Raw genomic sequence first — 26,903 nt, 5'->3', positions numbered from 1 at the left:
GCACTGATGATGTTACCCGCTATGGTAATGAAATGTCTTCATGATAACCCAACAGATTAGTGATCTAGTCAACTACCTCAGGCCCGAGTGAGGAGCTACCTTGTTGAATTGCTGTGCAGTGACCCTCAGTGCAGAGAGGAAGGAGTTCCAGGATTTTGACCGAGTGGTGGTGATATTTATCCAACTCAGGCTGGTACAGGACTTGAATAAAATCTTATAGATGGCAATCTTACCATGTACTTGTTGCACTGGTGAAGCACATTAAAGTCACTACAACAAGTCACAACATAAAGTAAAAGGGGAGAATAGGTATCCAACTCAAAACTTATCCACAGAAAAACTGCTTGATATTTACCTGAACCAAGAAAGTATATAATTGAGAGCTGATCATCGTCTCGAGGCCCTGGGATTACACTGGCTCCTTAAGCATCATGGCCAGTACACAAACTTCATGAAGGGCTTTTGCCCAAAACACTGATTTTCCTGCTGCTCAAATGCTGCCTGACCTCCAAGCACCACTCTAATCTTGACTACAAACTTCCTGTCAACCCAATTTAAATACAACTGCCATGAAATAGGGAAGAACTAGTGAGGATAAACCATAAAGGAAAGAGGAATGTGGGCACACCCAGAGCCTTAAAGGCATCATCAAACAGACAAAGAAAGTTGGAGGCCCACCAAAGAATCTGAATATTTGTTTATGTTCAAGATGTGAGAACCAATAAATAACATTGGATTTAAGACATTAACAGTTTCTCTCTCTACAGACGCAACCAGACAGTTTCTCCAACACTTATTGTTCATATTTCATACTGAAGCAAAACAGATCTGGATGCCATCTGATGAAAATCCTAAGTTTTTATATCAATATATGTGTGCTACAGGAGTGATGTTTTTGATTGTGAGCAAGTGACTGTAAGCACAGTGAAACCAAGGTGGCAGCAACATCTCAAGCAGCCAGATATCTCCCAATGAGGAACCTTGCAAGACGCTGGCACCTTTCTGGTCAGCAATACATGTATCAGGGATGCATGTAGGGAAACAATTACGGGAAAGGGGGTAGACTGATCGGAATGCCACATGCTCTACTCCATTTAAATGGTACAATTTCAGAGTCAAGAAACCAAAACTAATGAATTCTGTTGTTCTAACATGCAAGACCTTAACTGAGACCTCTCTATTATGAAGTAAAACAACATAATACTTCAGAAGGCAGCACTGGTTGAAATCAGTCTGGGTATGACACATTGAGCGGCAAAATATTGTGCTGATGTATAACTTTTATGTCTTTCTATTGATAACCTGTGAAGTACAAAGGGAAATAAATACTATGGTACTTAAATGGTTTTTGTTCTGCATTCCTAGTGGGTATAATTGCTAATTTAGCTAAAGTAACTCAATGGAGGAGCACTAGTAACAAAACTGCTCAACTGACCCAATGAATAATGAATTCCTACACCAGCTACTAGCTTTGCAGGTTAATGATCACGTGATTTAGTTACTAGCTTACCAGCAAGTTAATGAATCTCAGCAGGAGAATGAGTGAGTAGGCAATTTAAAACAGGAAGATGCATGCATAAAGCAAAAAGCTTGCATTCACATGGCAACGTAAATTTGTTTCCTTGATTATGCTGAATAAAGACAAAGGTCAGACTCTATCAGTTAGCAGGAACAGGTAGTTTAAGATTATGCCTGAACTGAAAGCAAAGTGGCTAACAAAGGCAAAGGGCTCTGAACTATGAATGACCTCATTAACAATTGTGCTACCTACAAACAGGATAAGGAGGTAAGACTCCACCTGGTAGGATGTGGCTCAAAGAAGCAGGCAAATTCTAAAGCCCCAGAAAGCTCACAAATTAATGATCTGAAGAAGGTAAAACAAAAAGAATGGTTTTTGAAAGGATACTGAAACTTAAGTGAAGTGCTTAAAACCCATGTGTACAATGCTGGGCCACACAGGGTGGGAACTGGGCCCTATGATGAAAACTGGATGTTAAATCAATTACCTCCAACCCACAGAATCGTAGAATGGTTATAGCAAAGGAGGCCACTCAGCTCATCATGTCCATACTTGCTCTTGACAAAAACACCACATCTAGTCCCATACTCCTCTCACTTTTATTCCCATAATGTTACAAATCGTCTCTCTTCAGGCTACTAGCCAATTGCCTTTTGAATGCAACAATCAAATCTGCCTCCACCACACAGGTTGCATGTTTTATCTCTACAGGATGAAACCAGGACAGCACACTGAAAGCATTACACCGTGCATCTGTCCTCTTCCATGGAATTAGGAATAGTATTCTCATGAGATGGGTTGACAACATTTTGAAACGAGTTGAAACCTAGTCATGCAAAGTAGCCTTATATGATCAGTTGCCTGTTAAAGCCAGCATCCTATCCTGTGTCCAATCATAATTCATGGAATTAAGTATTAGATGCTCAGTCCAATACTGCTCAAGAGAAAACTGCATCCCAATGTTTAATTTTATGCAAGTACTTACGTTCACATTCATTTGCACTGTCTATCGTAGCTGGTTTCCAAGGTAGTTGATTGTATCCAGGGCAACAATGATCACATGACCCTCCACATGTGTTGTGTTGGCAATCACACTGAAGTCTGAGAGAAAAATGAGATGCAAATGATTCAGAGTTACTTACACACCAATAAACTGAGCTTTCATAGTTGGTCATTACTGTGAAGTGCTGAATATTAGTCTCTGAGTAATACTATAAAATTAAAATGTTTTGAAATAAGGAGGAATCTGTATTTATAATATTTGACCACATCTGTGTGGTGCTTGAGCATTTTCCCAATGTCTGCATGGATTTCCTCCGGGTGTTCCGGTTTCCTCCCACAAGATGTGCAGGTTAGGTGAATTGTCCAGGCTAAAGTGCCCATAGTGTTAGGTGCATTAGTCAGAGGCAAATCGGTCTAGGTGGTTACTCTTCGGAGGGTCGGTGTGGATGTGTTGGGCCGAAGGTCCCGTTTCCACACTGGAGGGAATCTAATCTAATCTAATCTCAGAAATGACTCAAAGTGCTTCATACTGAGTGAATTTTGTTATATATTGATCCTGTTATTTTTTACAAAATGGAAAAGCCGCCATAGTCTTATCAGACCACTGGGCTGCTCTCTCATTATGGAGAGAAGACTGATGGAGGGTCAACACGCCTGAGGCGAGGAGAGAGAGAGAGATTGAGAAGGAGAAGATAACCTCAGCTGGTGCAGGAATGGAACCCACATCACCCTGTGTCACAAGCCAGCTGTCCAGTCAATTGAGCTAACTGACCTTGAAAGACAACTCATGGTGACTTTAATCTGACTGTGCTTTATAAGTCAATTCACTACTTTTAATAGCACCATATGATCTTTAGCACCCACTGTAATAGGCAAAAAGGATCTGATTTAATGTCTCAAAGTAAGCAGCTTTAGCTGAAGGGTGTACAAGTAACATGAATTTCTTACTCTTTCACTGCAAGTGGATGTGCTTAATGTAACCACCTCTTAGCTAGCTAGTCACGTCAACAGAACAATATGCCATATGGTTTAGTTGAAACAAATACATTTAGGATGTTCAAAGTATAACAGAGGTGGTGGTGAGAAATTTATGGTACATGGTGAAAGCTATTTCATTCAGAGTAGAGCCTTTTCCTGCCCTTGAGTTATTTTATTTGCATAGCACTTTGGGTCAGAAATTTGGTGGTAGTCCATTCACAAACATTGCGGATGGTCACATATCTCATTATGCTACTTGTGAGGAGTGCCTGGTTTTCCCTTATCAACAATTTAATAACTTATCAATTATCTACTGATCAACTATTCCCTGTGAAGTATGTAGTAGTGGGAGAGTTTAGGAGACAGATAGGGAATGAGCTAGTACTAAACTGAAACACTTGGAAACAATAAATTTGAGCTCATCCAACTCTCCTATGCAATATTCAAGCACAGCAGAATTCTCATCATTTCTTGATTTGATTTATTCTTCTGACATGTCCCAAGATACAGTGAAAAGTATGGTTTTGTGCGCTATTCAAACAAAAAAACCTACATAAGTACATCAGGGTAATAGAACAGATTGCATAATACAATGTTACAGCTACAAGAGACGATGCAGAGAAAGGTCAACTCAAATATATGCAAGGTCTGTTAATAGGTATGATAACAATGGGGAAGAAGCTGTTCTTGAATCTGTTGGCATGTGTTTTCATACTTTTGGATCTTCTCCCCAAATGGAAGATGGAAGAGAGTATAACCAGGGTGTGGGGGGGTCTTTGATTATGTTGACTGCTTTTCCTACGTAGCAGGAAGTACAGACAGAGTCAATGCAAGGAATGCTGTTTTGCGTAATGGACTGGGCTGCATTCACAATGCTCTGTTATTTCCCGCAGTCTTGAGCACAGCAATTGCCATACCAAGCTGCGATGCATCTGGACAAGATGTTTTCTGTGGTGCATCTATAAAAATTGGTATCAGTCATTGTGGACATGCCGAATTTTCTTAGACTTCTGAGGAAGTAGAGGCACTGGAGTGCATTCTTGACCACGGCATTGACCAGAACAGATTGTTAGTGATATTTATTCTGAGGAACTTAAAGCTCTCAACCAGTTCCACCTCAGCACCACTGCTACAGACAGGGACATGTCCTCCATTTCGCTTCCTAACATCGATGACCAACTCCTTCATTTTGCGGACATTGAGAAGAGATTATAGTCAAAAAGAGTGGTGCTGGAAAAGCACAGCCATTCAGGCAGCATCTGAGGATCAAAAGAGCCGATGTTTCAAACTTGGAATGTCGGCTCCCATGTTCCTCGGATGCTGCCTAACCAGCTGTGTTTTTCCAGCACCACACTTTTTGACTCTAATTTCCAGCATCTGTAGTCCTCACTTTCTCCTAACTGAGAAGTTTATTGTCTTTACACCATGCCACTAAGCTCTCTCTTTCCTATACTCTCTGTCTCATCATTGTTTGACATCTGACCTGCTACAGTGGTGTCATCAGCAAATTTGTAAATGAAGGTACAGCAGAATTTGGCCACACAGTCATAAGGATTATAGTAAGGGACTGAGTACGCAGTCTTGCAAGGCAATGGTGTTGAGTATTATCATGGACTTTTGCCTATCTGGGCTGATTGTGGTCTGTGGTCAAGGAGATGAGGATCCCGTTGTAGGTGGAGGATCAGAGTCTGAGAACTCAGAGTTTGGTTGGAATTATGATGTTGAAGGCAGAGCTAAAGTCAATAAATAAGAGTCTGAGAGAGGCGTCCTTGCTATCCTGATGTTCCAGGGATGAAAGTAAGGCCAGGGTGATGGTATATGTCCTGGACCTATTGCAACAGTAGATGAACTGCAACGAATCAAACAATCTGGGAGGCTGGAGTTGATGTGTGTCATTACTAACCTCTCAAAGTACTTCATAATAATGGAAGTCAAAGCCAATGGGAGATAGTCATTGTCTAATGTTTCTTTGGCACCAGGATGGTAGTGAACTGAACTGAATTAAATTAGCTGTCTTCTTGAAGCAAGTGGGAACCGCATATCAGAGTAAGGAGAGGTTAAAGATATCTACAAATACTCCTGCCAACTAGTCTGCACAGAATATGAGTACACAACCACAGACTCCAACCAGGCCAGTCACTTTTTGTGGGTTCACTCTCGGGGAGGCTGACCTGATGTTTGTTGGTACAGTTGCACCTAGGCTGTCAGGGCATGTGGCATCACTTCACTGACTTTCTGTTCAAAATGAATACAGAATACACTGAGCTCACTGGGGAGGGATGCACTGAGGTTACTGGGAAAGGATGCACTGAACTCACCAGGGGAGGGATGCACTGAGGTCACTGGGGAGGGATGCATTGTTGCCAGTGATTCTGCTCGACTTCACTTTGTAGTCTGTTATGTCATATAAGCCTTGCCACAGTTGATGTGTGTGATCAATCAGATAAACTTGGAAAGCTTGGCCTGTCACTCCATCTGGGATATTTCCGATAAATTTGCAGAAAACCAAACAAGCCAATGTTCTAATTGGTAGAAAAACAAAAAGCAAAGAATTGCAGATCCTGGAAATCTGAAACAAATGTAGGGGAATGGGTCTGGATGGGTTGCTCTTCAGAGGGTTGGTGTGGACTTGTTGGGCCGAAGGGCCTGTTTCCACATGTAGGGAATCTAATCTCAAAAAAAAACTAATCTAAAACAGAAACAGAAATTGCTGGAGAACTCAGCGAATCTGGCAGCAGTGGTGAAGAAATGCAGAGTCAACATTCTGGGTCTCTGCTAAGAAGCAATGTGCACTTTGTGTAGCATAGACAGAGACTCCATTTCTGTGGTCATTCTCAGCTCTGATGAATGAACAATCTGAAACATTAACTTTGTTTTTCTCCACTTGGAGTATTTTTTTCAGCTTTTTTTCCTATTTCAGATTTCCAGCATACACAGTATTTTACTTAATTTTAATTTTTCAATGGCATTTTTCAGACATTAAGAATGGTGAGCTTGAATCTGTGAGTACAGGAAAGATTATGCTCTTAACTCCATATTTTCACTGGGTGCCTCAAAGTAGAAATTATCAATGTTTATTATGTGGAGATCTGTAAACAAGTGACCACATTTGGATTCCAGAAACTGATCTCATTAAGAACAATAGAAAGATAATTCAATGGATTTATCACAGCTTGGAAAAAAACACAGAAATTGTAGATAAAATTTTCTATGGTTATTATCATCATGCTCAAATTTTCTATCACTACTTGTTGGGGCACGTTTTGCAAGTACTTTGTAACAAAGCTTTCACATTTTTTTTGAATGAGACCCGAATCTGAATAGGAAACTGGAGAGTTCCGTATTCGGATTCAACTCGCTCTCATCACCTCAGCACACCCAAGTCAACCTGTTTTTTAATGTTTGCACATGTAAATATTAAGACACAAGGACAAAGTTTATGAATTATTAACAGTCCGGGGATTGGACCTCTCTTAATTACAGGTTAGAAAATCAGATATGAAGCTTAGCATACTGAACTTAGGTTACGCCTAATTCTCCACTGATTAACTTCTGCCCATCTTTAGCTTGATAGATTCATCCAGATTGACATCAGGCCATCACCTTATACTTCAGCTCACTGAGGTCGTAAAACCACAAATTCTGTCCAATGAGAAGCGTGACTCTCCAGCCTTGTCCTACATCTCGGTATGCTCAAAAGTTGCCAGAACGCTTCCATTTTTATAATTATAAAAGAGCAAAGACAAACTAACATCACAGATCTGGCACTACATAAACACAGTATTATGTGGGAGATGAGTTCTATTTTATTTCCTCATTTATAACTGGAGGGCAAGCTGTGTGGCCTTTAAAGTTGTGCTTAAACATCTGCTCACAGTCAAAGACCTTCTGTTCAGCTGTTTCTTCCCAGACAAACTGAATGATTAGGGGGTTTCATCTTTGTTTTCACAACAAGGAAAGGGATTAGTACTGATCTTAGAAACACTGCACCTCAAAAACTGATGTTTTGGACTAGTTGGGGGGAACGGAGGAGGTGGTTTGTACAGGTTGAAGAAATCAAAAGGCTCAACCTAATCAACACCTTCAATGTACAAAACCAGCTGCACTCACATTAAAGCCTGAAAGCATCCTATTTGGATGCATCACGGCTTGGCTTGGCAACTGCTCTGCCCAAGACAACAAGAAATTAGAGAGTTGTGAACGCAGCCCAGGCTATCACATAATCCAACCTTCCTGCCATTGACTCAGTCTATATTTCCCACTGTCTTAGGAAAGCAGCCAACATAATCAAAGACCACTCCCACCCCAGTTATACTCTTTGCCACCCTGTTCCTTCAGGTGGTCATTTAAGCGGGCATTGGATAGGCATTTGGAAGTTATTGGGCTAGTATAGGTTAGGTAGGATTCGGTCGGCGCAACAACGAGGGCCGAAGGGCCTGTACTGCGCTGTATCCTTCTATGTTCTATGTTCTATGTTCTATAAGATACAAAAGTTTGAAAACATGTATCCCAATTTAAGAACAGCTTCTTCCCCATTGTTATCAGGCTTATGAATGGACCTCTCAGGTATTAGAGTTAATATTTCTTTCCAGTTTCTCTGTAACTGTGACACCAAGTGCTGCATTCTGCTCTATTACACTGATGTACTTATGTAAGGTATCATTTGTCTGGTTAGCATGCAATACAGTACTTTTCACTGTATCTCAGTACATGTGACAATAATAATCAATTCAAAATCAAAATCTAAGTATGGTCTGGCTCTTTACCACTGCAGCTACAACAGAAACAATCACATTTTGAATGAATGGTCCAGAGAGCTTTTATTGAAATTGCAAATAAATTTACAGTAGCATTGAAGAACACAGCATATAGCACACTAAAGCAGGAGCCTGTGATTTTACTTCATATTTAAGTTCTGACTATCTCCCCTGTGAACAATGTTTTGATTTCAAAACGTCATCGTTACTCATTAATAGAGAAGAATTCTTCTGGCATTATCTACATTACTCAGTTTACGATGAGGATGAAGAAAGCAATTCTATTTTAACCAAAGACTTATCATCCAGTTTCAATCTTTTGACAAAACTAATGTTTAATTAATGTGCAGAGTCTGATTCAGCATCTTTATTACACAGTCCCCATCAAGGGCATGATTCACACTAACTACATAGATACCTGACACATAGATCACATGACACACAGGTGGATGGCAGGGTGAAATGCGAGGAAGATATTAGGAGAATACAGGGTGACCTGGTCAGGCTAGGTGAGTGGACGGATGCATGGCAGATGCAGTTTAATGTGGATAAATGTGTGGCTATCCACTTTGGTGGCAAGAACAGGAAGGCACATTACTACCTAAATGGAGTCAAGTTAGGTAAAGGGGTAGTACAACGAGATCTAGGTGTCCTTGTACATCAGTCAATGAAAGCAAGCATGCAGGTACAGCAAGCAGTGAAGAAAGCTAATAGCATGCTGGCCTTCATAACAAGAGGAATGGAGTATAGAAGCAGAGGTCCTTCTGCAGCTATACAGGGCCCTGGTGAGACCACACTTGGAATATTGTGTGCAGTTTTGGTCTCCAAATTTGAGGACAGACATTCTGGCTATTGAGGGAGTGCAGCGTAGGTTCACGAGGTCAATTCCCGGGATGGCGAGACTATCTTACGCTGAAAGATTGGAGCAACTGGGCTTGTATACCCTTGAGTTTAGAAGGCTGAGAGGGGATCTGATTGAGATGTATAAGATTATTAAAAGATTGGACACTCTGGAGTCAGGAAGTATGTTTCTGCTGATGGGTGAGTCCCAAACCAGAGGACACAGTTTAAAAATAAGGGGTAGGCCACTTAGAACAGAGTTGAGGAGAAACTTCTTCACCCAGAGAGTGATGGGTGTATGGAATGCTCTGCCCCAGAAGGCTGTGGAGGCCAAGTCTCTGGATACTTTCAAGAAAGAGTTGGATAGAGCTCTTAAGGATAGTGGAATCAAGGGTTATGGGGATAAGGCAGGAACAGGATACTGATTGAGGATGGTCAGCCATGATCATAATGAATGGTGGTGCTGGCTCAAAGGGCAGAATGGCCTACTCCTGCACCTATTGTCTATTGCCTATACCTCTCTCAGGAAGATGCCACAGACTGTCTTCCTAAAAGAGATGACAACTTCAAATACAGAACATTAGCATATGACTATGTCGTCCATGTCAGTTATGATAAATTTAAAAGCTCCACTGATATCAACAATGTCTGATCGCATTGGGTTCCGTCAATTACTTACATTCTTAAGCATATTATAAGTTACCCTCCCTGCTTATTGTGAGCAAATTATGTTTTCATTAAGTTTCCCCAAAATTGCTGAGTAAACACTGCTAGTACTACAATTGGTAGCACAAGGATTTCAGGATAACCAACATTAGGACAAACCATATAAACTTCCACTTTTGGCATCAATTGTGATGGTTTTAAATTTAATTATTCCATTGTAGAATTTAAATATTCAATATGACCTACTGCAGGATTGAAGAGTTTCCTGTGCAAAATGTAAACAGTTAAAAGTTTGAATCGCAACTTGGGATTTTCTGATTGGACCATTTCACTGATGAAGAGGTTGCATTTTGCTGGATTGCACAAACCTAAATCATGCAGTTGGTAGCGAGCTTTCCTGTGGCCAGAACAAATGGCATCAATTCATACTATCAGAAGCTACTCCCAATGAGTAGCATAGGGAAGAGAAAGTTCCACTGCATCAAGCAATCCTTTATTAGATTTCCATTACAGAGGTATCACTAAAGTGAAAGCTGAAATCATAAATGAAGTGCCAGACTCATTAACAATGGCATGAATAACAGCTTCAACTGAAGGGAGCCTGTGTTCTAGAGTCAATGCAGACTTATGGCTGAAGGTGTTTGGGTCATGCCTTTTATTGCGAATATTTAAAAATGTTTTAATTTCCTTAGCAGAGGACAAACACAATGTGACAATGGGCAGTTTGACAGTCCAGTGTATGCTTCAGACCTTGCTGTACACTACTGAAGGCAGTGCCTGTCCAACACCTTGACTCGGTCCCATATAAAAGTCAATGCATACTCAACTATGTTGATAAAAAAGTTACACCAAGTTAAAACCCCAATGAAATGAGACAATATTGTAAGCTTTGTGATGGTGAAGGAATACTTGTTCTATCTCAGTTATGAGAAAGTGAGGACTGCAGATGCTGGAGATCAGAGCTGAAAAATGTGTTGCTGGAAAAGCACAGCTGGTCAGGCAGCATCTAAGGAGCAGGAGAATCAGGCTTATGCCCGAAATGTCGATTCTCCTGCTCCTTTGATGCTGCCTGACCTGCTGCGCTCTCTCAGTTATTACCACTGACTTTGGCAATTCACGGTCACCCTTCTTTCATGTGTTGCTAAAAGTTAAACTTACCACCAGTCACTGAGCAGGGTGATTTGTTTTATTAGTATAGCTTTGATTCCCTAGATAATCCTGGATGTAAAGTCCGCTACAATAACTGTATTAAATTATCTGCCTCCCATTCACTTAGAATAAAGTAGGGCAGATCTGATCAACCTTGATCACATTGTAATGTGGCAACTTTTAAATCATTAATTGTGATCATATTAGATCCTCTCCAGAACAATGAAAACATGTTTCCTTACAATTAGATTGGGTCATGTTTAGTCTATCTAATTTTTTTATAATGCCAAGCTGTGTGACAAAACCCATTCAAGTACAAATGGTTCTGCCGTATGTAGGGAGATAGGTTTAGAGGAATCTGGTCAATTTCTATTCTAGGATGGACTCCACAGCATAACAGACAAACAAATGCCACTGTCTTCTTGGATCACTGTCATCCACAATAAGTTCACAGTCATTTAGCAGTACTATTAGCTTCTCTGACAAGCCAAAGCAAAACCAAAATGGTAATAAAAGCAGAAAGTGCTGGAGAAACTCAGCAGGTCTGGCTGCATCTCTGAAGAGAGAAACAGAGTTAACATTCAGAGTCCGATATGGCTGTTCTTCAAAACCAAGTTCTGTTTTTATTTCCAGTTTCTAGTATCCACAACATTTTGCTTTTGTTTGAGTGTTAAATTCTCTACACTCGCTACTTGCTCTCCTACTCCAGAGGATGCCAACAAAGACAGTTTTATTAACCTCTGAATTTTATCAATTCACTTCAATTACAGCATTGCTAACAAAGTTGGGATTGCCATTGCATTGCACCATCATATTTACCAACACCAGCAATCCAGTGTCAGAATCATAATATCAATATAATACAAGATTCAAGAAAAAGACTTCACTCCCTTTTTAATTGAAACACAGAACATTTCTCCACGTTGTTCATGCTTGTTTCTTACAACTGCATGTTGTGTGAACTTGGAGATATTTTCTGTATCAAACTGTTAAGAGATGTCATTACACACCTCTGGAGGAGATAGGATTTGAACCCAGACCCCATGGCTCAGAGATAGGGACAGTACCACTGCACCACAGGAGCCTGCATGCCAGGCATCAAATGTTGACAACTTGTGCTTTACAGTCTGAGCACCTGCTGTCAGTTTAGTTAAATCTCATTTGACTCTAGTTTAAAAAAAAAGGTTTTGACAAACCACGGCGAAAGCATTTCATGTGCTCAGTGATAATCACTGAAATTCAAATACACTTTTGGAAACCACAGAAAGTTAGCCCCATTAAATATATATCATTTTGGCTTCAACAAAATTGCGTATTTACCCAGAAAGAGCTCTGCATTGAAAACTGAGTGTTACAATTTTAGTTCAAGAGCATCAACCAGGGAGTTTGAGATTAACGTTATTGCAAACAAACTTCTTGCGTAGTTGGCTTTCAAGGTGAGTCTCAGTTCTCCCAAAGGAGGGATGGGCTCTTTTCCGACATTATTTCTGTGGGTTGACTCCACCCAATGGCACAGACAGCATCTGAGGATTTAGTCACAGCCCCGACTTTCCCAGCTTCTCAAAGAGGCAGTGTTGTTTCATTTTCCCATCCCTTTTGCAAACTAGTACAAAAAGGCAGTAAAAGTATTCCCCACTATAATTCCCAGACTAAATTTATACAAGAAAACAATCCATTTTTCTTCATTTAACTTTACTTTTTATAAAGCCTACAAAAAAAAAGCAGTTAATAACTTGGGAACCGTTACAATTTAAGAGAATTATACTAGAAGTCCACCTCTTTATATATGAAAATATATATTAGTTATAAAGAATTCTGAACAAACTAACTTTTCTTCTTGATTTGTTTGCTCTGATGTTTGAAAAGTTATTTTCTTTTGTTTAAGCACAGGATGGGATAATCATATATCCAACTGTATCATTGAAGCCACTAGAAAGAACAGTCATTAGCTCAGGAGTCTTTATATAATCAACTCCTATCAAGTACAATATTCCACCCAAAGGTGATAAATTCTTCTTCTTCCTGGCACAATGTAATGGAGAAAGTGAGGGCTGCAGATGCTGGAGATCAGAGCTGAAAAATGTGTTGCTGAAAAAGCGCAACCGGTCAGGCAGCATCAAAGGAGCAGGAGCATTGACATCTTGGGCATAAGCCCAATTCCTGATTCCTGAAGAAGGGCTTATGCCCGAAACGTCAATCTTCCTGCTCCTTTGATGCTGTCTGACCTGCTGCACTTTTCCAGCAACACATTTTTCAATAATGTAATGGAGAGAAAGATGGAAAAATATGGGTAACTACATAACTTACTATATAAAAACTTAGGTTTACCATAGAAGATAAAACGTTTTTGAACAGAATCCAAATCCACACTATTAAAGGACAGCTTTATCTCAATTGACCACATTTCAATGCGGAGAATAGGCCAGAATCTGACAAATGGAGTTTAATGTGGATAAGTGTGAGGTTGTCCATGTTGGTCAGAACAATAAATGGGCAAATCATTATTTAAGTAGGAAGCAGATTCAAAGTGCGTCAGTGAAGAGAGATCTGGGCGCCTTTGTGCATGAATTGAAGGAAGTGGGTATGCAGGTGTAACATATAGAAATAAAGGCAAATGGACTCCTGGCATTTGTTGCAAAAGGACTGGATTTTAGCTGCCAAAATTATTAAAGAACGAGGAAATCAGTGTTTGTAACCTGATAAATATTATGCTGGATTCCTTCATTCCTAAATAAAAACCAAAAGAATTGCGGATGCTGGAAACTCAAAAGGCTTTAAGCTTCCAGTTGCCTGTCATTTCAACACCTCACCCTGTTCCCAGGCCAACATCTCTGTCTCAGGCTTGCTGCAGTGCTCCAGTGAAGTTCAACACAAGCTGAAAGAACAACACCTCATTTTCTACTTAGGAACTCTACAGCCTTATGGACTCAATACCAAGTTCATCAATTTTAAGGCTTGAGGCACCTTCTTCCATGCCCTTAGCCCAACCCCCCCATACACCAAGCCTTGTTATCACATGGTCTGCTACTATATACAACCCATTGTTAGCCACTAATTGTCCCCATTAGTAGCTATTCATTCTCCTAGGCTGAACATTATCCATTCCTTTGTCTGTTCATCTATTCTTCTCTCTCTTTGGACTCTATCTTCACTTATCATTTACTTCTGACCCCTTCCTTCTACCCTATCCTCTGCATTAGAAAAACAACTTGTTCATAGCTACCATCAATTCTGAGGAAAGGTCAAATGATCTGAAAAGTTAACTCTGATTTCTCTCCACAGATGATGCCAGATCTGCTGAGCTTTCCCAGCTATTTCTGTTTTTTGTTCCTTCATTCCTAACTTCTCCGTTGACATTAGTTAGAAAATGAACCACTTGCTTCAACTTATCAATGGCTGAAGACATGCAAAACACCTGTGACTTGACCCATTATTGCTTCTGGCTGGAGATGTTCATAACATCTCCACCTAGTATTCTCCATTCCGAATGTAAAAGTTCTGATATTGGTGCCACATAAGAAGTTGACAAGTCTTTCCCCATACATTAACTAAAATAAAATGTCCATCAGAATCCAACTCTCTTTTTTTTCCACCAAAGACAGACCAATGTAAATATGGTGTTGAAATGAACATTTCATTCACAATGCTCTGGCAAGATTTTCTTGCTAAGTTTGATAATCTGATTTGGAGACAAGCTAAACATTTAAACAAATGTCCATTTCAAGTTCCTGGGTAATATAAAACTGTAAGGGAATCTCTGTGAATCACACTTACTTATCTTCATCTGGCAGACCATGATGCATTCCAGAATTCCACTCTTGATAAGCAAGGTCAGATCAGGAATGAGTGTTTATCTACTGAGCCTTTAAACAGAACATGATAAATCCCAGGATGTAAATTGCAATGAAATCTACATGTCAAGCACTGCTCCTTTAAATCAAGCTGAAATTCAGGTTTAAATGAATATCATATGGAATGATATGTTTCAGTTACATTTTATTGTCCTTTGAGTATATGCCATTGCCTTGTTAATTTGACAGACTTGACTTTTGAGTGAAATCAAATGGCTAAAATTTCTATATGGATCTTCCCAATCACTCACTGTAACTTCAGTGCAGTATCCATGGAAATCCCACTCTCAAGTTGTGTTTGTGGCTTTACCCAGGTTTTTCATGCATCTCCTGTTACAGTTACCATTGACAATTTGGAGAACACCGATGGAAATTCAACTCTATTTGAGTTTTTGTTCCATTTACAGTTAGGAAATAATCTTCACTGCAGAATTACAAAACAGAAATACTTTCGAGACGCTGAATTGAGCTGAACTATGCATGAGGTTGAAATAATTAACATCAAGGACCTGTGAGATGCCAAGTCACCAACATGACCACTATAATCTGATGGATGGGACTGCAAGTAAGATTTTAAAAGCAAATATTTCTCAATCTTCTAAAGTGAACCTTCTAGCTTAGTTTTAAAACTGCTGCTACTTTGGTCCAGAACCCAAAGAGTTGTTCACAAGAGGATTAACACTGGCATTGTGATACAAGACAATTCAGGATGCCAATATCTTGCCAGGACCTGTACTCTGACATCATAAGATAATTTATATCAATTTAATAGATGTTGTACAGTCAAGACTGCTACAATAAAAGAAGATTTTCTCAGTAGAGCAATAGTAGTATTACGTCAACATGTGAAAACCTGGACAATGATTGGGTTAGAAGATCCCAACATCGAAGCATCAGTACGTTACATGGCACTTCATGAAAGACATTATGCAGGGTCGCCATGAGACTGCACAGCTATATTTCAGTTATCTGACATTGTTATGGCACTTAGCAAAAGCCAAGTGCTGAGATAGGTGGGGGAAAGCAAGCACAATTTAAATACTCAGAAGAAATCACCAACATTTGACTTTGTACTGCATGACATTTGCTCACCTTTCAAAATCAGGTTCAGGGTTCTGCTGAGATTGAAGAGCTCGAAGACTGTTAAAGTGCATGAAACGTCAAAGAGTTTCTTACTGAAAAAGAGCAGCTCCCACTGAAGCCATTGAATTGATAAAATGGACACCTCGCAGTGCTGCTGCTAATAAATTGCTTTTGCTATATTTGTAGATGTATGCACCAGCTTAATTTTATATCTGCTTGGTTTAATGTACTCCACGAGGATGAAACAAAATGATTCTACGTGATGACAAAGTAAGAATTTCTCTGAATGATCCACTATTGACAGTAACAATAATTATGGGAAATATTTAATAACAAAAAGATTATGGGAGAAGCACAATACAATTTTCACTTACAGCATACACCATGCCATTTCCCAATCTACTCTTTGCACATGTTAAAACATCAGACCAGATGTATGTCAAATAGCAAAAGTAAACAATCTCATACCCAGTGGATTAAAGCAAAACTCTGCAGTTGTGTCACATCCAGTTGTAAATTGTGATGAACAACAACAGAATTAACTGGAGGCAACTCCACAATTATCCTCATCTTCAATGATGTGGAATGCCAGCAGGTCGGTGCCAAAGACCAATATGGAAGCATTTGTAACCAATCTCAGCCAAGATTGACAAATAGATGACCCATCTCAGCCAGAACCCAGGAAATTCAACTTACAGATGTTAGTCCAACAAATTGGATTCACTGCACAAAATATCAAGAAATGGTAGGAATTACTGGACAGAGGACAGGCTCTGGGCTCTTGTCACATCAGGCTGTAGTAATCATACACTGTCCACTTGAATATAAATGTCACCAGCCCCTCATCAGATTATAACACAAAGCTGGTGAGCTAGTCCAGGATGGCAACAAAATAAACATGAGTGAACACAGAATGTACAAAAAGATTTATGAGAAGGATACCTGAACTGAAAAAGATTTACAATTAGGAACTCTTTTCCTTAAATGAATGGGGAAGACTGAAGTCACCTTTAAAATCATAAAGGTGTTTGATGAGGTAAACAAAAAAAAGGATATTACCACTTGCAGTCAAGATCAAAATAATGGACCATCAATCCAAGATAGTCACTACTAATTTTACTCAGGAATTTGCAAGAAACCCAACTATCCACACCGTGGTGAAAATGTTGATCTCACTACCACAAGCACTTCCAGTTAATGGCATGGACCCACTTAAGGGGAACTAGAAAAACTGAGTAGTAAAGGAATAGAAGGATATGTTGATGAAGGAAGTTTGGTGGAGGTTTGTATATGTTGCTTAAATACCAGAATAGATCCACTGGGCAGAATGGCCTATTCCTGTCCGATAAATTATTTGTATTTCTTGTGCTTAGTGATAAAACAAAATTATTTAGACCAATCAATTGGATCAAGAGAACGCACAGATCAATAGACAAGAGGAGTAGAATGCAATAGAGATGTTCATATGGACTTCTGTCTAAATACAAATGTGGCTAAGAAAATCACAGCCCATAGTACAACAGGGAAATATATGTTATTGAATATGAATGACTGCAAATCGGACAAAAAAGGGTTGTGAATTTTACTATGTGGTTTACTATGAGAAATTCTTGGAATCTTCATTGGAGCATTATTTGTTCTCAATCATATATGAATAAATGGTTCAATAAATAGTTTCCTCTGTGCTATAAATGTCTACTTACCAGATTGGTTCTCTTTACTCACTGATGTCACCAACACCCAAAGTGCATTGGTGCTTTCATGTCCAATAGGGTTTTGATGCTCAAGATTGTTACTATCACGGTACCTTATGGGTCACTTCATACAAAAAAACATGTAAGGGATGGGACGAACCTTAAAACAATCTCCCAGAGATTTTGGGAGATGATGAAACATAAGAAATTCGGTACTGTGCTGCGAAAGCAGCGCTGTTAAAGAATTTTTTTCTTGTAGCAACCATTCACCAAACAGCATTCAGTTGTGATTTATTGAAATACCTCAACCTCTCATTTCACAGGGGCTCATTTTGCACACCTTCATAAAGCTAGGCCACAACCCTCTTTTCAAATGTTAAAGCTTGTTCCTCATGCAGAACGTTCTACTTACTGTTGACCTGACCACAGATTGTATCAGAATTTGGAATAGACATGCTGCAGGGTCCGAATGGTCACCTCCTACGACATGATAAGCATTAATTTACCCCATGTGATGTGTGAAATATGGAGGTATTGAACAAGACCGTCCTAGAACAGTTGCTTTTGAAACACAAGATTGCCAGATAGCTGATTCAGAACTAAATGTAAACATGATGATGCCTGCTAACGTTCAAGAGATTTAAAACAAACAGATTGTAGGATTTTGTATACAGTGAACACAAGGTTTCTATCTTCAAAACAGTGGACTGTAAATGTGTTTATATACATCAGATAACACATGGGCAATAAAACCCATTTGGTACACACCCACCACCATCTGGTATAAGTGGAAAGTGGAAAGCTTGTGGATCAAAAGGGAATGGGGATAAGCAGTCTGGGTTTCTGCCCCTACTTTCTGCAGGCAATTGCTGGCTGAACCGCCACCTCCAAAATTGGTCCTTTAAAGGTAGAAGGAGTGTAACCGAGAAGAGAGAGAATTTCCTTGGCCGAAGATTGCTGGAAGAATTGTGGCTCAACTTCCAGGCCAAAAAACTTGCCAGTTTTTGGTGAAAGTGGGACCTGGATTGTTAAGTGTTGTAGATGAGGTAATGCTCCTCAATGGGGATTTGGGAGTGAGGAAACCTGGTGGGTTTCCTCCCAAAGCTTCAACTGTAGTTCTTTGCAGTAAAAACCATTCTCCTGATCTGTTGTGATATATTAGTATCGAGCAGAATGACTGATGCAAAACACAGCATTTTCCCCAACTCCAGCACAGGGAGCTTTAAAGATTTCCAACAGGTCGACTATGGAGCTTACAATGAAATGAGTTACCACAAACTGTACAAAGAAAGGACATCTTCAAAAGGTGTAGCTACACAACACATCATTTCCTGAACAGTTTTACTTAGAATTCCAAAGTTTACCTCATCTGTGCAACAGATCAGCATGATATGATGCACAATTTCACATACTTCAATCGTAACGGGATAAATGTGTAAGAGTTTGTTAAGAGTTTTTATTTGTCGTTACATCCTGTCACAGATCAAATTACTATGGATTAGCTGGAACCTGACTTCTGCTTCCCACACTTCTATCTCTGATCATCTTATCCTAAATATGAGAACAACTTGCTCTCCCGTTCTGAAGTTGTGATACTCTCTGTGCTGTTAGTTTATATGCTACTTTTTCTTCCTTTACGCTGCTGTGGCACAAGGAGAGCCTATCCCCTTTCCTGTAAGCTCCCAGAGGAAGCATGCTGTGAGACCAGGAATTGCAAGATTAATAAGTGAAGTTGAAAAAGGAGTGGCCATACATTGTGGTCAGCAGGTGCCCAATAGGAATGGGCCCTGTTCAGGGAGCATCGAAACTAGATCGTACACCTTTGCAATATTCTTACCTAATGCAAATGTAAATATTGGTTCAGTCCACTCAGTACTTTCATTGTTTAGGTTGAAATCCTGCAACTACTTTATCTATAGCTTTCAGTTGCCAAATTTTGTTCCTGTGAATTTGGCTAAAATCAACAGGTTGACTCATTTTATTTTGACGGAAATAGCATTCAATAAATTTGGTCCCATTTCATTCAAAAGCTTTCAATTGCAAAGAGTTGCTTTTAGCTTGCTGTTCAAGAAGTCTCCATTTATGTCAATGAAATTTGCCCAGTGCACCTCCACTCACAGGCAGCCTGTGAGTTCTTTATCATCAAGACAAAACAGAACGTGCAAATCACTGTTTTTCTGCTAATTCCCTCACTGCCATGCCCATGGCTGAGACACTGGGGAAGAAAGTTCTTGTGCTTCTGTCTAAGCGCAAGCAGAATGTATCCTGAAGGAAACAGAGATACTCCCCTCTGTTCCCTATGCTCTGGTCTATTGGTGAGGTGCTCTCTGTGTGCTTCTCTCACCTGCTGCTCATGACTCTGTTCTTTCTCAGAACTGTTTTGTCCCCCAGATCTCTGCAGTGGCTCATTTGCTCCCCCTCTTCTCTCTCCCTCATAGCTGACTGGGCTGCTGGCAGTAAATACACAGGTGAGTTAGGCACATGCACAGCAAGGGCACCAGGAAGAGGAGACCCCTCCCCCAACTTTCGCCCTGGTCAAAATATAGAACAGAGGACAAAAGATGCAATAAAGGGACAACCATGCAAAAGATAGGGTTGGTGGGTCACTCTGTTTTTCCTCACTGTGGAGCCAGCAGTATAATTCTGCCTGTTCTGCTTCAATATGAGCAGATACCGGACTCAAAACAGCATCTTATAATAATGACATCCAATATCGCTTTTCTCAATTTCACCACACATCTGGCAAGCCTCTGCATAAAGTACATGTCAAACTGAGGTCATTACTCGAGAAAGCAGCAACTATCAAACTGGATAAAAACTTGGTTGGAAAACCAGAGGTCAAGAAAACTAAAAATGAAGACAAGTCTCATTCAAGGAGCAATAACCCAAAAAAAAACAGAGTCTGGAACTTGTGTTCTGCTTACCATTTTGTTCTGGTTGGACAGGGTTATTGTAACCCAATTGCTCGGATCTAGCAATTTGTGTGGGAATATGTATGATAAATATAAGAGATTAAAAATGTTGCATGATACCACATTGAGTTATGTATCTGAAAACAATATTAGAACCCTGACCAAAGATAATCTTCTAAAAGGAGCTTTTCTTAAAATATAATATTAAAAAAACTAAGGGAAAACCAGTTGTTAAGAGAATATAAATAATGTGGGCACTGTTTGGAAAACAAGATCGTTACAGATAAAAAAGCAAAACTAACATTTTGGATAAATTTCAAAGCTTCCCATAGGCCCAACTGGAGGAGAACTCTGGATAACTAAATTGCATTTGTAGGAGAAAGAATCATCAGGCATCCAACCCTATTCATTACTACAGAGTGAACCAAGATACAATCTGTACCAAGGGAACATCTGTTCCACTGAAACCAGATAAGCAAATAATTTATACTGCAAGAGTTTAAGGAGATTATAGAATACTGTAACTGTCTTCTTTATTCTCCTCATTGAACATGTGTTTCTACTGTGGTTTTTATGACTTACGCAACCTCCAGCCGCATCTGAAAAGGTCAGATGTCCTACTGCAAAGCTGGGATTGCACCCGACGTCGAGAGTGGGGCAGCTGCTCCAGATGGTTTTGGTTGTGAACTCGGTCAGTCATGATCTACACTTTACGTCCAGGTCAGATGCTGAGCTATCAGTCAGTAAATTCATGGCAACAGGTTGACGCAGCATGATATTAAAGAAGGAATTCCGAAAGGGAGCACTATAGAAGGCTTATTTTATTAAGAGTTCAACTTAATTCATTAGAGGGGTTTGGTAATATTTATTGCAAGATTAACAGAACCATTTCCTTTTCAAGCCCAGAGCAGAATACATTTGATACACTCACATCAAGCCCAGCAATAGTTTGCCTTACAGATTTTAATGTCACAATCATTGAACCATGTGGCAGAGAGTTTATGAGGTTACTCCAGCGTTATCTTGCCTGCAACTGTGCACCAGGTATTCGTCAGTGTTGTGGGATTCATGCTATTTTAATAGCAAGGAGACAAAGCCGTAGCCAATATTTTATTGCAAAGCAAGTACACCTGGGTTTAGCTGAAACCGTGAATTAGAAGGCAGTAGTGACAAATTATAGTTAAACAGGAATACATATCACCTTGTAATTAGCCATGAAGGAAAAATTCCTTGCTCAGGTCTCAGTACTGAACTCTGGTTTCCGAGTTTGATGCTGTGCGCGGCATTCTCACAGCATCTTTTTTGGTTTAATGAGTAAAACATATTCAGTGGCAACCACACACAAGTTATTTTTCACACTTACATATGGCTGAATTATGTATAAACCATTGGCGAATCACAGAAAAGTACAGCACAGAACAGGCCCTTTGGCCCACAATGTTGTGCTGAGGAAATCAAATCTCCTTGTAAATTATCTTCAACTTTAACGCATTTTAAGTGAACTTTAGTCATGCAAGAGAATGTTACTACAGAAATCAACCATAATATATCTTTGCATTGCTTAAAGATCTGCTTTTAAGGTAGTCACAGGGTTTTTCAAAGAAACCATGGAGACTGTTCACATATAAAGGAAGAACTGGAGCATGCTAATGCTTGGCAAAAGTGAGGACTGCAGATGCTGGAAATCAGAGTCTAGATTAGAGTGATGCTGGAAAAGCACAGCAGGTCAGGCAGCATCCGAGGAGCAGGAAAATCGAAGGTTCGGGCAAAAGGCCTTCATCCGGAATGAAGGCAGAGAGCCTCCAGGGTGGAGAGATAAATGGGAGGGGTTTTCCATTTATTTCTCCACTCCAAGGCTCCTTGCCTTCATTCCTGATGAAGGGCTTTTGCCCGAACCTTCAATTTTCTTGGTCCTCAGATGCTGCCTGACCTGCTGTGCTTTTCCAGCATCACTCTAATCTCGCATATAAATGCTAGATCAGCTGGGCCAGAAAATAACACAAATCCCTCTTCTAAGAAACTTTTATCTTGCAGAGCCTCCTTTCCCTAGCTATATTTATTTATTTAAAAAATTAAACTAAACCTTCACTTACAACAGAAATATTTAATCACTTTGTGCACCCAAAGGGCCACAGATTTGTTGGAAGACCCTTCCCTACTTGATGTAAGAAAATATATTAAACATTGTATGATACAACCAGGTCAATCACTTAGCTTTATGGAAACTAACTTTCAGTCCCATTTTTCACGAGTCACGTCCCTTCAGGTCATCGAGATATACAGAACAGAAACAGATCCTTTGGTCCAACCCATTCATGCTGACTAGATATCCCAACCCAACCTAGTCCCATTGCCAAACTTGTCCCATATCTCTCTAATCCCTTCCTATTCATGCACCCATCCAGATACCTTTTAAAATATTGTAATTGTTCCAGCCTCCACCACTTCCGCTGGCAGCTCATTCCAAACACAAACCACCCTCTGCATGAAAAAGTTGCCCCTTAGGTCTCTTTTAAATCCTTCCCCTCTCATCTTAAACCTATGCCTTTTAGTTTTCAAAAACAAACCATTTTATCAGCTTCTAATTTTAGTTACTGCCAAACGTGGTATAGTCTCATTGTCTACCAACTGCCAGGGTGGTGTAGTGGTAATGTCACTGGACTAGTGATATGCAGGCCCAAGTTAATGGTCTGGGATCATGGATTCAAACCTTATCTTGGCAGCTGGTTGAATTTAAGTTCGATTAATAAAATCCGGAAATGAGCACGGTTTTCAGGAATGGTCATTGCTTGTTGTAGAAATCCAATGTCTGATTAATTCATGTTCCTTCAGGAAAGAACTTCTCCAACCCTTACCTGGTATGGGCTGCAAAGTGATTGACTCTTAACTACCCTCCAAAATTGCCTACAAGCTAATCAATGCAAAAAGTGAAATAGAGAGGAGGCGGCTAAATCTCTGCCTCAACCAGATCTCCAAGACCAATTTCCAGTGCCAGGCCACTCATTAAGTGCCAGCTGTGCTGCCAGCCCTTTTAAAGAACAGCTACCGGTCCCTGGGAATTTCCAACCAACCAGAGCACAGCATAATTCAGACTGGTGGACATTTCTAGGTCTGTATTTGGAGAACTGGGGTGCCTTGAAGATATTCCCTCCCAGCTAAACAGAGTTTGGGGACCCCAAAGCCAGTTTGACAAGCCCTGGCAAAGAGTTGGGAGTCAGCAGAGGCAGGCTGTACCTTTGTCCATCACTGGTAGATAATGGCATGCAGCCTCCTCTGTGGGCAACAGAATGCTGTAATCTTCGACACTCCTGAAATAACTCCACAGAGGCTGCTATCTTGTCACCAAGTCACCCTTTACTTACACATGCATGGTACTCTAAACTGGTCCGGCTTCACCAGCGTGAACAGAACCTCTGACACTCCTGTTTATATCTGTCAGCCAGGGCTCCCTGATTAGGCCAGGTTAACAGCTCCACTCAGGGAACTCATATTCTAGGAGGTCCACCCGGCCGACCTCATTTCAAGCAGTACTTTCTCCATTTGAGGGTTATTGGGGTATGATGTTGGGTGGTAATTACTCAAACCATCCACGAATCACACGCATCACTGGGCAATCCTTGAAAAATTACTACAATGTTACACTACTGCACATCGCACACAAAGAAACAGATGTTTCCTGCAGGATTGAAATTTCACAGGTGTTTTGATGTCCCAAAAGCCTGCCCTTAACAACAGAGTGTATGCACTACTTTGATCAGTGCTTTAATAAAAGGTGCTTTGAAGAACTTTGTTCAAAGGTACTGATGCCTTTAGTTCAGTTAATGGTGTAAGCAAACCAAACAGCATCAAACTATCTTATTACTATCTATGACTATGGTAAATAAGCATCTAAAAGCAGGTTAAGCACAAGCGATGTGTAGAATAAGGCTCCAAATATTTGAAGCATCAACTTCAATTCCCTGGAAAAACCCTCAGCTCCTTTGAGGGAGTTTTCAGGTTTATTTTAGAGTCACACTTGTGACATTGAATTAGCTTCTCCCTATCCTTTAGTCACAAATTATGAGCAGTTCAAACATTGAGATCTCAGACATAAGCGAACAGATTGTACATATCAAACTTCATTTATAAAAGAGAATCATCGCACTAATGTGAGCTGGAGTTCAATCCTGATGCTGATAGACTTGCACTATCAGTATTGGCCAAACATACCAGGTAGACTTCCATCCCTTAATCTTTATGCACAAGCTCAACTTGTTCTTTGGATTTAAAAAAAATCTTGTGCAATATTAAGACTAAAAAAGAATTTTTCTTAAACAAGCTGAAATTCAAAGCATGCAATGCAGAGTCATTCACATGACATCATACAGGCTACAAGATGAACTCCTGGACATTGCCAGGATAAACAGCCAGGGACTTAAGAAACATATGGAAACCCCTTTGAAACTTTGGCTCTCATCTCTCACTAGCTGGATCGTGGGTTCTTGAAAGATACTATCCGCAATGGATCAAGTGAAATAGCTCCAACTGCCAAGTACCAACTTTAGTGAACAATTTCAGTTTCCTCAACCTTCTCTTTGTGAGTGCCTGTCCCCTTTAAAGTCAGGGGAGCACAAATCTTACTCAACTGATACCTGTTTCACCTCAAAATAATCATTGAGAACTTTGCTTCACCATGTTAGCCTGAAAACTTTTGTCTGATTTCATAAAAATCTGAGATTGTCTGCATTTTTCAGACAGCAGACTTCTCTCCTGGATGTCAGCAATTTAACGTCTCCATCACCAACCACAAATATTTCACTGGACAACATCATCCAAGCCTCAAGATCACTTCTATTCAGAAGGTTTTAGGCACAGAGCAAAGTAAGAGAAGATAATTTCGCTATTCATACACTGGCTCACTGGAGGAAATAATATTAACTGTTATCAAAGTCACACAAAAAAAGTGGGGACTGTATTTCTGAAACTCAACAGCTCACTGATCAATAAGCATATTAAATTTTTAATTTGCTTGATCTTTAATCTGTATTATGTCTCCCTGTGGCACTCAGACAGAAAGAACATCATTCACCCACATGAAACCAATGATTAAATAATCAGTTTTAGTCAGAAATTATGGAGATGTGCCAAAATGTTTCTACTTAAAAAACAAACAGTCCTTTTAAAGGATAAATTTTATCATAACAATAATAGACAAAAAAACAGGATATTCTGATAAATAATGTGCAATTGTGCCAAACTTCTGAAAACATATACATATTGTGGAACTTAAGGGGCTCACATTTAACCTTTCCACTAGAATGGTAATTAGGATATTCATATGGAATTCCTCTCTAGATTGGAAAAAGTCAACCAAAAACTACATTGTAAATTTGCAGTTCACTTTTACCCAAGACAGTAAAACGATTGGAGTATGCTAATGTTGTGTTGTGGCATAATATATTTGTTTATTGAAGTACTGGTGCACGGCTACATTATAACAATCAATATTCCCACTCTTTATTCCTCACTCCACAGCCCAATTTGCTTGAAGCTCCCAAGAGGGTAATTTAGGGATTCCAAGTGGAATGTGGAAGACAACAAACCATCTCAGGTCCTGAAGAATTCTTGTGTTAAAACATTGACATAATCACAGGAGTCAAACATCTCCCGAGTGGCACAGGAGAAACAGTGGGGAAAAAAAAATCAGAAGATCAAACAGAACAAAAGGAGTTCAAAACTCCTATTTTTAAAGGAAGTCAAGGAAGATTTAAAAGGGACCTGAGGGGAAACCTTTTCACAGAGGGTGGTGTGTAGATGGAACAAACTGTCTAAGGAAGTGGTAGATGCAAGTACAGTCACAACATTTTAAAGACATCTGGATAGGTACATGACTCGGAAAGGTTTAGAGGTACATGGGCCAAACACAGGCAAGTGGGACCAGTTTAGTTTGAGAAACTGGATCAATATGGACAATTGGACTGAAGGGTCTATTTCCACAAAAGGTTAAGTGGAGGATAATTCTGAACAGGCGATGGATGGACCTGAGGGAAGTTCGCGGATTTAATGCTTTCTAGGTGTGCGCTCGCCATGAAAAATTAATTGCAATGACATTCTGAAGCCAAGACAATGCTGTTAAGTGTCTTGAGGTAGTACAGGGTTGCTATTAGCAGACTCCAGGCAGTTAGGGGAAAAGCCCTTTAAAGCCATTGATGATTCTTCATAGATGAGAGTAGGGCTGAAGGAAGCACACAAGCAAGAATTGCTTGGTGCAGCTGAGATATATTGTAACATGGAGAAGAGGCAGTGAACAGCACCAAATTAGAATGCTTGTTGGAGAGCCAGTGCAAACACAATGAGCATTTACACGAACAATTTTGCAACGCATCAGCTTAGTAAAGCTTGGTGTCAACAAAAGACCTGGAATTGTGCCGATGAGTACATCCTGGGTGCAGCCTTGGGAATCTTGCAGAACA

General features: G+C 40.0%; 1 protein-coding gene across 2 annotated transcripts in view; it reads right to left on the bottom strand.

Annotated features, from left to right (window-relative positions):
* lama5 (laminin, alpha 5) overlaps positions 1–26,903 on the bottom strand; it is a 299,172-nt gene that overhangs the window by 153,878 nt on the left and 118,391 nt on the right. For both annotated transcript variants that reach the window (XM_060836449.1, XM_060836450.1), the window contains exon 7: positions 2,505–2,620. In XM_060836449.1, coding sequence (XP_060692432.1) covers positions 2,505–2,620 — 116 coding nt within the window. The remainder of the gene's footprint in view (positions 1–2,504; positions 2,621–26,903) is intronic.

This window comes from Hemiscyllium ocellatum, chromosome 15 (assembly GCF_020745735.1).
Source record: "Hemiscyllium ocellatum isolate sHemOce1 chromosome 15, sHemOce1.pat.X.cur, whole genome shotgun sequence".
Taxonomy (NCBI): Eukaryota; Metazoa; Chordata; class Chondrichthyes; order Orectolobiformes; family Hemiscylliidae; genus Hemiscyllium; species Hemiscyllium ocellatum.
Note: the sequence above shows the minus strand (reverse complement) of the source record. Positions and strands in the feature narration are given on the sequence as shown.